General features: G+C 35.9%; 1 protein-coding gene across 1 annotated transcript in view; it reads left to right on the top strand.

Moving 5' to 3' along the window:
* The first annotated feature begins 822 nt into the window (after window positions 1–822).
* Window positions 823–13,255, top strand: part of ago1 (argonaute RISC component 1) — a 32,385-nt gene continuing 19,952 nt past the window's right edge. Inside the window, 4 exon segments of the mRNA XM_048152716.1 lie at window positions 823–1,322; window positions 10,425–10,611; window positions 12,185–12,305; window positions 12,472–12,653. Of these exon segments, the coding sequence (XP_048008673.1) occupies window positions 1,298–1,322; window positions 10,425–10,611; window positions 12,185–12,305; window positions 12,472–12,653 (515 nt within the window). The 5' untranslated portion in view covers window positions 823–1,297.

Genomic DNA, 13,255 nt, shown 5'->3' with positions numbered 1-13,255 from the left:
TGTCATAATTTTGACTTTTTATGTTGAATTATAACTTAGTATGCCATAATTTTGACTCTTTATGTCATAATTTTGACTTTTATGTTGAATTATGACTTAGTATGCCATAATTTCGACTCTTTATGTCATAATTATGAATTTGTAAATCATAATTTTGGCTTAGTATATGTCATCACTTGTCATCACAACATAAAAGTCGGAATTATGTGATAAAAAGGCTTTCTATGTCATAATTATGATTCTTTATGTCATAATTTCGACTTTTAATGTTAGAATTATGACTTAGTATGCCACAATATCACATCTTTATGTCATAATTATGACTTTTTAAGACATCATTTTGGCTTAGTATATGTCATCACTTGTCATCACGACATAAAAGTCAGAATGATGTGATAAAAAGGCTTTCTATGTCATAATTAAGACTTTTTAAGTCATAATTTTGACTTAGTATGCCAAAATTCCGACTCTGTATGCCTAAAATTATGACTAATTTATAATTTTGGCTTAGTATTTATTTATTTATTAAATTTCGGCTTAGTATATGTCATCACTTCGACTTTTCATCTGATAAATATGACGACTTAGTACGTCATAATTACGACTTTTTATGAATTATGATTGAAATGTTCTTATGTCGAGGAAATGGGCTTCCACACGCAACCCATATAGTGCATTAAATAGGATTAGGAAGTTATTTCGTTCACCCCTAGACTTCAATAAAGGGGGTCAGTATGTAGTATATAGTGTGTAGTATGCAGTAAGCATTTTGCCTGCGCTCCTTCCTGTTCTAAATGAATGAATTGTGATTTTCAAGCGCACACTAGAGGGCGAACACAAAACAGACCAGCCACAGTCAAGAATCTCAGCAGTGGGAGGAGAAGAAGAAGAAGACGAAGAAGAAGAAGAAGAAGAAGAAGAAGAAGAAGAAACGGGCTCTCGGGCTGTGGGGGGTGAGTGACTGACGGACGGGGTGAACGTTTTTGTTCCGCTGGTGGATCCTGCTTGAACGGTGAGCAGGAGGCACAACAACCCGAACCAGAGCAGCCCGACCCGCAGCATCCAGCCACGGACGGAAAGAGCCCGGAGGAGAGGGTCATTCGGAATCGGAACCAAGGAGCTTTTGTTTCTCTCTCAACTCCTGCGGGTTTGGGGGCTCCAGCAGCGGCGGCGGAGACGATCCCGCTCGCCCAGGGAAGGAGGCTGGAAGTCGGGGACGCTTCCAGCCTGAAGGGCCGGGCGCCGTGGCGATTGAGCATCGGGACTTTGGTGAACCCTTTGTGGCTCAGTGGATGGGATGGAGCCGGGACCATCTGGCGCTGGTGGGTTCGAATCTTTTGACTTGTTTTGGAAGCTTTCGAAACGATACAATGTTATTATTGCTGCACACTCTATAATGATACATTGTAACGTTCCGTAGGCTTCCGTAAGGACACACTGTAACATTCTACAAGGAAACATTGTAACATTCCATTAGAACGCTCATCACTAGGTGATGTCTGGAAACGAATGTACAGGTTACAGTGATATGTGCATAAGGGGAAAATGATGCGAGGAAGCAGAGAGATTGTCCCAGGTCAGGGGTCGTGGGAAGACATGAGGTTGAAGCCCGCCTTCAGCAGATGCAGCAGGGGAAAGTGACCCCCAGGGGTCTTTATTGATCCTGCTAAAATGTGGCTCAGTCCAGTGTTACCAATTTCACTTCCATTAACAGAATAAATGTACAAGACCATGCGGCATGTGAACAGATAAATGATTTATATTTGGAGGGATAAAAGCTGCCTGGCAGCTGCAGTGGCTTTTGGGAATGTTATTTGATTTATTTTTTCAGAAACATTAAGTGGATAAATGATGAACCGTCTTCAAATGCAAATGAAAGAAGTTGTCAATTTTGACCCACAAGATGTTACACTGGATGCAAAATGGTGTGTTTTGGTAATGGGTTTCTGATGAATGTGGAAAATAAGGAAAGGTCATAGTTTTCATGTTTCTTTTCACTGTTCTTGATGTTAAAGAGTTTTCAGGAATGGATTTTAATAGCTAAACTGATCATTTTCCTCTTGTTTCGCTGCCTATTTTTGCAGTATTTGTAATGCATTAAAGCTGAGGTTGTAATTGTTGAATGTTGAAACACTTTCTTCTAGCCCGGTGTAAAATAGCAAGGCATTTGTGTTTGAAACTGGCTTTGTGACACTTTCAGAACATTGATTGTTTTGTTTGATCATCGATTCCTCGCGGGAAGTTCGTGTTTATGACGTCAGGTGCGTTCAAGTCACTTTCGTCAGAGGAAAATGGCGGTGTACCTTCTCTTAATTAACTACAACAAAAAACAGCAAGGTTTTTAAACTCTATTTTTAGAAAATGAAGAACAAAGAATGAGCATCAGGTGTGTTTTGCTTTTTGTTCAGCCACTGTAATTTTTATCGTTACATTTTATATTATATTACAATGCTATTATATTGTGTGCAGGCAGTTAGTAAATAAAAACCCTGACAATGTCACTGCTAAATACCTGTAAGTATGGTTGATTTCCGCCATATTTCTCACTGACACGCCCCCAACTCATAAACTCGGGCCTTAAAGAAAATCCTGAGATTCCCACTCATATTTACGACTTCGTGGTGGTGTTCATCTGCGTTCAACTCGTAAATATGATCTTTCCGACATGACTTGAACGCACGGCACAACACGTTAAATTGGCTTAAGCAATGGTGTGATCTTTTGTCTGACCAATGGCAGGTGGGCAGGAGTGTTTGGGAAACTTGTTTGAAAACAAACATTATTTTTGCAGTTCATTTTGGTGATGCTTGTGAAATTTGCAATGAATATCTGTTTTCACAATATCTTTTATATTAACGCTAACTCATTTTGGTCTTGTGTATATATATATCGGATACCCTGACGTCTTGGCATTGACCATTGAAAAGCCCACATTGCTAGACCAAAACTTCTTGATTTAGTTGTTTTTCTGACACGGAGGGTGGCCTTTATTAATGAGCGGCAGGGGAAGGGTCACAGGGGCTGTGCACTGGCCAGGTGGCGTCTCTGTGGATCTTGCACACTTCAGTGCATTATGCTCTTGAGCCCTCAACAGCAGGACATCTGGGACGCCAGACCAGCGCTAACCCAGTCAGCACCATGCCAAAATGTTGCTTCTGTTTCTGTGTCACTGTTCTGCCCACATCTGCTTTCTTTACTATGGATGATATAACAAAATTGATTTTTCTGCACTTTACAATAAGGTTCCATTTGTTAACATAAGTTAACACGAACTAAGCATTTATTAATGGCAACGTTTACTAATACATTATAAGTCAAATGTTATATCCGTTTATATTATTTAATGGACCTGAGACAACATGAACTAACAGTCAATAGTTGTGTTTTTAATGTTAGCAAAAATTAACAAATGTCTTGCTCATTGTTAGTTAATGCATTAAAGGATTAGTTCAGTTCAGAATTAAAATTTCCTGATAATTTACTCACCCCCATGTCATCCAAGCTGTTTGTCTTTCTTTAGTCGAAAAGAAAAGAAAGGTTTTTGAGGAAAACATTCCAGGATTTTTCTCCATATACTGAATTCAAAAGTTACCAACGGGTTGAAGGTCCAAATGTCAGTTTCAGTGCAGCTTCAAAGAGCTCTACATGATCCCAGACGAGGAATAAGAGTCTTATCTAGTGAAACGATCGGTCATTTTCTAAAAAAAATAAAATGTATATACTTTTTAACCATAGATGCTCATCTTGCACTGCTCTGCGATGTGCCACGCATTACGTAATCATGTTGGAAAGGTCACACGTGATGTTGGCAGAAGTACCGATCCAGTGTCTACAAAGCAAATGTGCAAAGACTAAGTCAAACGCCCTTTACAAAAAAAAGGTAAAACAACGATGTCGGATGATTTTGAAGGTGGAGGTGAAAATGAGATGGAGTTTTTTGCCCTACGTCACGCGTAACCTTTCCAACGTGATTACGTAATGCATGGCGCATCGCAGAGCAGTGCAAGATGAGCATTAGTGGTTAAAAAGTATATAATTTCATATTTTTTAGAAAATGACAGATCATTTCTCTAGATAAGACTCTTATTCCTCGTCTGGGATCATGTAGAGCTCTTTGAAGCTGCACTGAAACTGACATTTGGACCTTCAACCCGTTGGTAACTTTTGAATTCACTATATGGAGAAAAATCCTGGAATGTTTTTCTCAAAAACCTTCATTTCTTTTCGACTGAAGAAAGAAAGACATAAACATCTTGGATGACATGGGGGTGAGTAAATTATCAGGAAATTTTAATTCTGGAGTGAACTAATCCTTTAACTACCATTAACAAATGGGAACTTATTGTAAAGTGTTACCATCTTTATTTATATTTTGGTTTGAAATGGCTTAAATGACTTTATTCTTCAGTGAGAGGAACCATCATTTAGGTAAAAATCAATGTCTTCCACTATCTATCGATATATATGTGTATATATATATATCCATCCCTATCAGAGAGCTGCCATTGTTTACTGGTTTCTTGAGATCTGGCTCCATTTCTAGCCATCTGCTGCTGCTTGCATTTGCGCTGGTGTAGGAACATGCTCAGCGAAAGAGAGTTTGCCATTGATCAAGACTTAGCAGAGTATATATCCTCAACAAAATAAGCGTACGAGAGTTTTCCGAAGGCTCTTAAATCATAGGCGAGCTATAAAGTGGGCAGTGTAGGATAAGATTGATGACCTTGTCTTGGTGTAATGTTGAGGTGCTCGCTGACACTATACGATGAATACAGCGAAGGTCCGGCTCTCCCCAAACCCCCACGTATCCCCGGGTCTCCTGATCTCCATGACAATGTGTGTTGCTCTTGTGTTGCTATGGTGAGGCTGGGAATGTTTTGGGGCCCCTGTGTTTGTGTGTGCTGATGTGGAGGTGTGGGGGGCTCCTCTCCTCTCCTGCCCCCCTGTATGAGAAGGAGGGCAGCTGGGGTCTTTGTTATGATGGAGGGAGTGTTCGTCATGGACAGAGAGGTTAAAGGCGTCAACTCGTTAGACTAGTGCTTCACAACTAGTTTTGTTTCGGGATGCAGATTTGGACTTTGGGCATCAACATACAAAACTGGAAACAACATTAACATACTAACAAAACTGTTTATTATATGCAAGTAAACAAAATGTTGGTGTGTGTACTTTCTGTGCCACTAGCATCACCAAACTGAATTGCAAAAATAATGACTGTTTTCAAGCAGGTTTTCCCTTCACTGCCATTAGTTGATTCAATGTTGTTGTGTCGAGCTGGTCGATGTAGTCAAAAAGATCAATGTTTTGAAAGCATCACAGCGTCAACTTTATAAGACTAGCTTATAATTGACTGTTCGCAAAGACCCGCCCCCTTTAGTTACTGTTGTTATAACGCCACACATCATGTTCTCAATAATATGAATAATTCGAATAAATACCGTTTTGTGTCCTCAGTGCCAGCGATTAAATTTTTTCTTACCAGTTAATTTATAGCATCAAATAAACATGAATGAACATCAGAAGGAATGTTGTTTCAACCATGGAAAGATGTCAGTACACACCATTTTTCAAGTTTAAGCAAAGACTGTAGATGTAGAAAGACGGTTCACACTTATTAGTTATGAATGGGAGAAACTGCAACGTGCAATATGGCAGAATACGTCCCGCCTTCCAAGTAAAAGAGCCAATCGCTGACTGCAGCTGCTGTTAGAGGCTCCGGTTCCCATAGAAACCTGATAGGCACGTGCTTAGGACGGCACATGCCGCATGCGCATTGATTCGTTTAGCCTGAAAAAAACGCTTTTTCATGCTATTTGAGCATAAGAAACAACATTTATGGGACAGCTCATGTCAGATTTTGTTGCTGATTTGAAATATGTTATTTATTTGTGAGTTCACCAAGCAGTTTTTGAGATTTCAGGATTCCACCATTCAAATAGAAAGGATTTGGTCTTGGATGCCTGAAATAGCTGCCTGGAGGCGTTGCAAATATGGCCGCCAAGTGAACAGGCTTTCCTTAAAAGGGTCTTTGGTTCAAGTCCACCGATGTTAATCAGCTAACTCCCCTGAGTGCTTTGTCGGACAAAATGGTGGATTCGACATTATGATTGGTTAGATCACCTGTCAATCAAACTCCCGGTGAAGAGTCAATTGTCTGTCTCAATTTATCAAACTGGGATAGATGAAATATCTTAACATGAAAATGACTAAAGTTACCATGACTGCACCAGTGTTGTTATTGCAAAGCTATTAAAAATGATTTTGTTTATTTTTGAAATACAGCTGGAATAAATAATAATTATTAGATGAAAAACTCAAACTTGGAAAATGTTTCCTTGGTAATTAATGGAAATTAAATACATTTAAGTTGAATTACTAAAACCAAAGACTATAGAATAACACAAGACGTGTCACTCGTATTGTTTTGAATGGGAGAAAGTGTAACGCGCAATATGGCGGAATAAGTCCCGCCTTCTAAATAAGAACCAATCGCTGACTGGTCAAGTCATCGCGTCACTGCAGCGGCCGTTAGAAGCACCGGTTTCTATAGAAACAGTCAGACGCGCGCCTCCGAAACAAGGCACGAGAGACGCGCATTTAGGTTTGCCCATGCGCATTAGCTTGATCCAGCCTGAAAAATACAGGTTTTTTTTGTCATGTTTCGAGAGTTTGGAAAAAACATTTATGAGACAGTTGTTTTCAGATTTCATTGGTGATTTCAAATATTAAATTTAATCGTAGGGTTGGCGAACAGTTTTGGAGAATTTGATGTTTCCCCATTCAAACAGATTGCATGATGCCCAGGATGCCTGAGAGGCGTTTCAAAGATGGCCGCCGAGTGAAATGACTTGTTTTAAAGGGACTTTGCTAAAACTAAAATAAATATAAAAAAACTAATAAAATGACAAAACCACATAAAATTACTAAAAAAAAAAGAATTAAAATTAAAACTATAAATATAAAAATAAAAGCTAATTCAAAATATTAATGAATATTACAATATTATATACCTAAATGGTAGCACTTTAGTTTAGGGTTCAATTCTCATTATTAAGTAGTTGTTTATTAGCATGCATATTACTAGGATATTGGCTGTTTATTAGTACTTATAAAGTACATATTAATGCCTTATTTTGCAAAACCATATTCTACATCCTTAATCCTAAACTTAAAGGGTTAGTTCACCCAAAAATGAAATTTCTGTCATTAATTACTCACCCTCATGTTTTTCCAAACCTGTAAGACTTTCGTTCATCTTTGAAATGCAAACAAAGATATTTTTGATGGAATCTGACAGGTTTTTTATCCTGTTAAAACAGTCATGTGACTGCAGTGGTTCCACCTTAACGTTATGAAGCAACGAAAATACTTTTTGTGTGCAAAAACAAAACAAAAATAACGATTTTATTCAACAATATCTTCTCTCCTCTGTCATTATCCCACACTGTTTAAGTTCAGCACTTCGTAACATTAAGGTTGATTCACTGTAGTCACGTCGACTATTTTAATTATGTTTTTACTACTTTTCTGGACATTGAATGTGGTACTTGCTTTATATGAGGGATAAAAAAACCCTCTCAGATTTCATCAAAAATATCTTAATTTGTGTTCTGAAGATGAATAAAGGTCTTGAGTTTGGAACGACATGAGGGTGAGTAATAAATGACAGAAATTTAATTTTTGGGTGAACTAACCCTTTAACGACGACCCTCCAAACTATTAATAAGCAGTAATTAGGAGTTTATTGAGGCTCATTTTTTCCTAGTTTGTTCAAGTCATAATTAATAGTTAGTTAATCGTGAGAATTGGATGCTAAACTAAAGTGTGACCATATAAATAATACTAAAATAACACTCGACCCCACAATATTCAGACTTCTTAACTTAACACAGGCTCAACAAATCAACAATTTTGGTTTCTAAACGTCTCTTTAATTTGAAAGGTTTCATGCTCTCAGCAACCAGTAATTCACCATTGGAACAAATCGTTCTTAAAAAAATGTCATTGTAAGTGTATTTTCTTTGATCTTGTGTCAATGTTTATGGTTTTTGAGGGTGAGGGTGAGGGTGGGTCACACAACCGTTGACATCTGTCCAATTTGACTAGCAAAGTGACATAAATTTCCAGCAAAACAAAGTAGTTTGATTGGACACACAACCTTTGACAACAACAACAGGTTTTCCATTTTAAATGTTGTTAAGTCTATTTATTTTTGATTATATGATTAGTTGTGTGCTATTATTTACATTGAGTATTGTTTAGGTGTCCTAAAGCACACAACATCACTGCAGGAGAGTAGCTACTAGTTTAACATTTCACTGATGAAATACTGATAGATACACAACTGCATTACAGTGAAGCAGGTTTGCTTTGGGCTGCACTTTTATCAAGCTTGAATAAACACAAAGCAACTTGAGATTGGAACGGGCCTTTTATATCAGTGGGCGACTGATGTGGGTTCTTCAGTGGGCTGATAGACAGTCGGGTCCAAAAGTCTGTTTCTCTTTTGCATCGTTTTCCAATTCAGCACAAAATATAATTAACCAAAACACACACTAAGAGCGTGCAAAGTGTAGAACTTTGTGCATGACAGGGATTTGAATACTCATGCACACAGTGGAAAGACGCATGTGCGACAGTAGAAATCTGTTGCTATACTGTTTAGCCTGTATTGTGGTAGATAGATTTGTGTACACTACCATTCAAGTTTGTGGTCGGTAGGAGTTTTTTAGTATTTTTGAAAAAAGTTTCTAATATTCACCAAGGTTGCATTTATTTGATCCAAAAAAAAAAAAAAAAAATACAGTAAAATTCTGAAATATTATATTAATTTAATATAAACGTTTCCTATTGATAAATATTTAAAAATATAATTTATTTCTGTGATCAAAGCTGAATTTTCAGCATCATTACTCCAGTCTTCAGTGTCACATGATCCTTCAGAAATCATTCTAATATGCTGATTTGCTGCTCAACAAACATTTCTGATTATCTTTGATGAAAAGATATTTTAAAAACATAATTTATTTGAAATAGAGATCTTTTGTAACATTATTAATGTCACTTTTGATCAATTTAATGCATCTTTGCTTAATAAAAGTATTATTTTTTTTAAATCAACCCCCTCAAAACCCCCCAACTTTAGAACGGTAGTGTATATTTTTGCAAATCAGTGAACAGAACTAATTTATGATATTTATTTACTTGTGAGAGCCACAAAGAAACATGCTGTGATGTGAAAATACAGTGTGTCCCAAACAAGACAAGATGGTGCAGAACTTTCTTATTTGTTATTTGGTGGGGTAAACTAAAGCAGTTTAGTTGGTTATTGTTGGCAAACAGCATTGCAGCTTACTACACTTTATCTTTTTGTGTTTCAGCTACTTTACAAAGACTTTATAATGTCATCCAATCAAAATTTAAAGTCTGAACTAAACTCTTGTAAAATATTAGTTTGAGGATTCATAATGTACTTGTTATAAATCATCAGATCTTTTGGTTACAAATCACATTCTTTTTGAAATGTAAACTATTTTTTATTCACTTTCCAGCAAATATATTGTGATATACACTGCTAATGTGATTGTGGCCATAGCATCAATATATATTGATGCTTATATATGTGACCGTGGACCACAAAATAAAATTGAGATTTATACACCATCTGAAAGCTGAGTAAATAAGCTTTCCATTGATGTATGGTTTGTTAGGACAGGACAATATTTGGATGAATCTGAGGGTGCAAAAAAATTTTAATATTGAGAAGTTTTCCAAATGAAGTCCTTAGCAATGCAAATCCACTCACAAAAATAAAATTTTAATATATTTACGGTAGGAAATTTACAAAATATCTTCATGAACATGATCTTTACTTAATATCCTAATGATTTTTGGCATAAAAGAAAAATCAATAATTGCTACAAATTGTTGGTTATTGCTACAAATATACCCAACTTATGACTAATTTGTTTATATATATATATATATATATATATATATATATATATATATATATATATATATATAATATTTACAGCACATTGTTTGTAGGAGAAACACTGGAGAAAATGTGAAAGTGCTGAAAAGCGTTCTCTGGTTATTGAATGAGTAATGATTGTCAAAATTGCAGTATATTGCTGCACCAGTTTTAAATTCACTCTTAAGTTTACTTTTACCCCCATCCTCCCTACTTTCTTTTATTCGTTTTTTCCTCCTATTGCCTTCCCACCCCCTTCCCGTTTTAGTCACCATCCTCTTTGTTCCTTTTCCCTGCTTTTGTCCCGTTTCCATACACACTCCTGTCACCATATCTCTAGTCCCATAATCCCCCAAACTCCCCCTGAACTTCTCCTTTCAACGTGTCCCGCTCTTATAACCTTCTATCTGCTTAATGACCTCTGTCTCTCTCGGTCTCTGGTCCGCAGTGCCCATCGGGCCGTACCCCCCACCCCTGCAGCAGGTGTTCCAGGCGCCCCGCAGGCCGGGCATGGGCACCGTCGGCAAACCCATCAAGCTGCTTGCCAACTACTTTGAGGTGGAGATCCCAAAAATGGATGTGTACCACTATGAAGTGGACATCAAACCTGATAAGTGTCCTCGGAGGGTCAACAGGTAAACACCCCGTCTCCTCAAAGATCCACAGTCATTCCTTAGGATTTTTTACCATCAGCGAATTTTGACTTAATATTATAAATATAATATAAAAGAATTAATGCTGTCAAATCGATTAATCGCATCTAACATAAGTTTGTATATATATATATATATATATATATATATATATATATATATATATATATATATATATAGTCATATATATATATATATATATATATATATATATATATATATATATATCATATATATATATATATATATATATATATATATATATATATATAATTTATTTATTTAGTCATATATATAAATAAAAAATTATATATATATATATATATATATATATATATATATATATATATATATAAAATTTATTTATTTAGTCATATATATATAAATAAAAAAAATTATATATATATTTATTTATTTAGTCATATATATAAATAAATTTTTTTATATATATATATATATATATATATATATATATATATATATATATATATATATATATATATATATATATATATATATATATATATACACACTCACAAATAGATTTATGCTGTATATAACGTATATATGTGTGTATGTACAGTATTTGTGTGTTTATACACACACATATATATTTGCAAACTTTTATGTTGGATGCGATTAATCAATTTGACTAAAAGAATATAAAATAAATATAATATAACAGTCATTTTTCCACATTGAATTTTGAATCAGAGGTAGAATGACATGAAAAAATAATAATGACTAAAAATGAAGTAAATATAAATTAATATATAAATATGAAAAATAGAAAATATGAACATAGAAATATTAAATAAAGCTAATAAAAATTACAAAAACACCTAACAAAATTATTAAAAATTAAACTAAAATTAAAATGGAAACTGAAAATATGAAACTAAAAGCTAACTATTTAAAAAAAAAAAAAAAAAAAATTTCCCAAATTTTTTCCTAGTCTTTCCTCAATATGACTTGAGATAAAGGTTTCCCTATAATAAGCTGTTTCTCTAAAAACATTTCAAACCACGCAGATGTGCACGGCTCGGTGTGGCGAGGGCCAAAATATAATATGTTCCCTCAATTACATAAAGTGTGACCTAGAAAGAAACCTCCTCTCGCTCTTCTTCCTGAAAATGTTTTAAGATAAAATGTTCTCGTAGACGTGCACAGACAGCGGTTGAATCCTATTCATCCTGTAACTGTATTTCAGTTCAGCTAAGCCTTCTGCCTGCTGAGTTAAATACAACTTAAGCCTGGTTTATTCTTGACGCGTCTGCACAAGTGTGAGGATGAGTGTGAAAACTGACGTCATCATGCCGTCATCACTGCATGAGAGCGAACGAGCCGAGCTAGTGAACTTCTGCATGAGGCACTTCAGTGCTTTTGGACCCTTGAAAAGCACACTTTTGAGGCAGAAAAGGATGCAAATAATCTGAAAAGCACCATGTTTTCACCTACACAGTGAAATTGCCTGTCATTATCACACAAAAAAAAAAATGTTTCAATCAGGTTTTATAAAATGTGAATAATCACAGTTTAATGTGACCTTTCACAGGGAGGTTGTGGAATACATGGTCCAACACTTCAAACCGCAGCTCTTTGGTGACCGAAAGCCAGTGTACGATGGGAAGAAGAATATCTACACTGTTTTAGCGTTACCTATAGGCAGCGAAAAGGTATGTAATAAGATTTTGAGAATGCGATTCCCGATATATTCATGATGATTGCTAGTGAAATAAATTTTAGCATCGTTGTCAATATTGCAATTATTTTATGTGGCAACCTCAATTGTAATTTCAATTCAATCTGTTATCATTCTGGGCCTTTCATTTCATGTTGTAGGTTGACTTTGAGGTGACCATCCCTGGAGAGGGGAAAGATCGCATCTTTAAAGTGTCCATTCGTTGGCTGGCCAAGGTGTCGTGGAGGCTGCTGCAGGAGACGCTGGTCAGCGGACGTCTACAGGTCCCGCTGGACTCTGTCCAAGCCCTCGATGTGGCCATGAGACACCTGGCCTCCATGAGGTACGCTGGTCATGGCCTTACAGGGCTCAGGCAACCTGGCCCTATGATTTCCATAATGCAGAAAATGAATCGCAGGATCCGGTCATGAAAATGGAATTTACTGTATAACATGGAATGTCATGGAATTTGGCAAATTTTGAATGAATAAATCAAAAGTAGCGCTGCATAATTGATCAAATCGCAATATGGACTAGTGTCCAGGAATATTGAAGTGCAAAAGTCTGCATGTTCTTTGTGTCTCTGTGTTTCGGCAGTTTTGTCTGGAAGCTTGTTTCCACCATGAAATAAAAAATAAAAAAGGTAATTGCAACTTTTTATCTCACAATTCTGACTTTTTTTCTCACAATTGCGAGATATAAACTCACAATTGTGTGTTATAAAGTCAGAATTGTGTGATATAAAGTCAGAAAAGCGAGTTGCAAAGTCAGAATTGGGAGTTAAAAACTCACAGTTGCGTGTTATTATGTGCAATTGTAATGGAAAAAAGACGTTTTTTTTTTCTCACAATTGTGAGTTTATATCATGCAATTCTGACTTTATATCATGCAATTATTTATATCTCCCAATTCTGAGGGGAAAAAAAGTCAGAATTGTTAGATATA

This window comes from Megalobrama amblycephala, linkage group LG13 (genome assembly GCF_018812025.1).
Source record: "Megalobrama amblycephala isolate DHTTF-2021 linkage group LG13, ASM1881202v1, whole genome shotgun sequence".
NCBI lineage: Eukaryota > Metazoa > Chordata > Actinopteri > Cypriniformes > Xenocyprididae > Megalobrama > Megalobrama amblycephala.
Note: the sequence above shows the minus strand (reverse complement) of the source record. Positions and strands in the feature narration are given on the sequence as shown.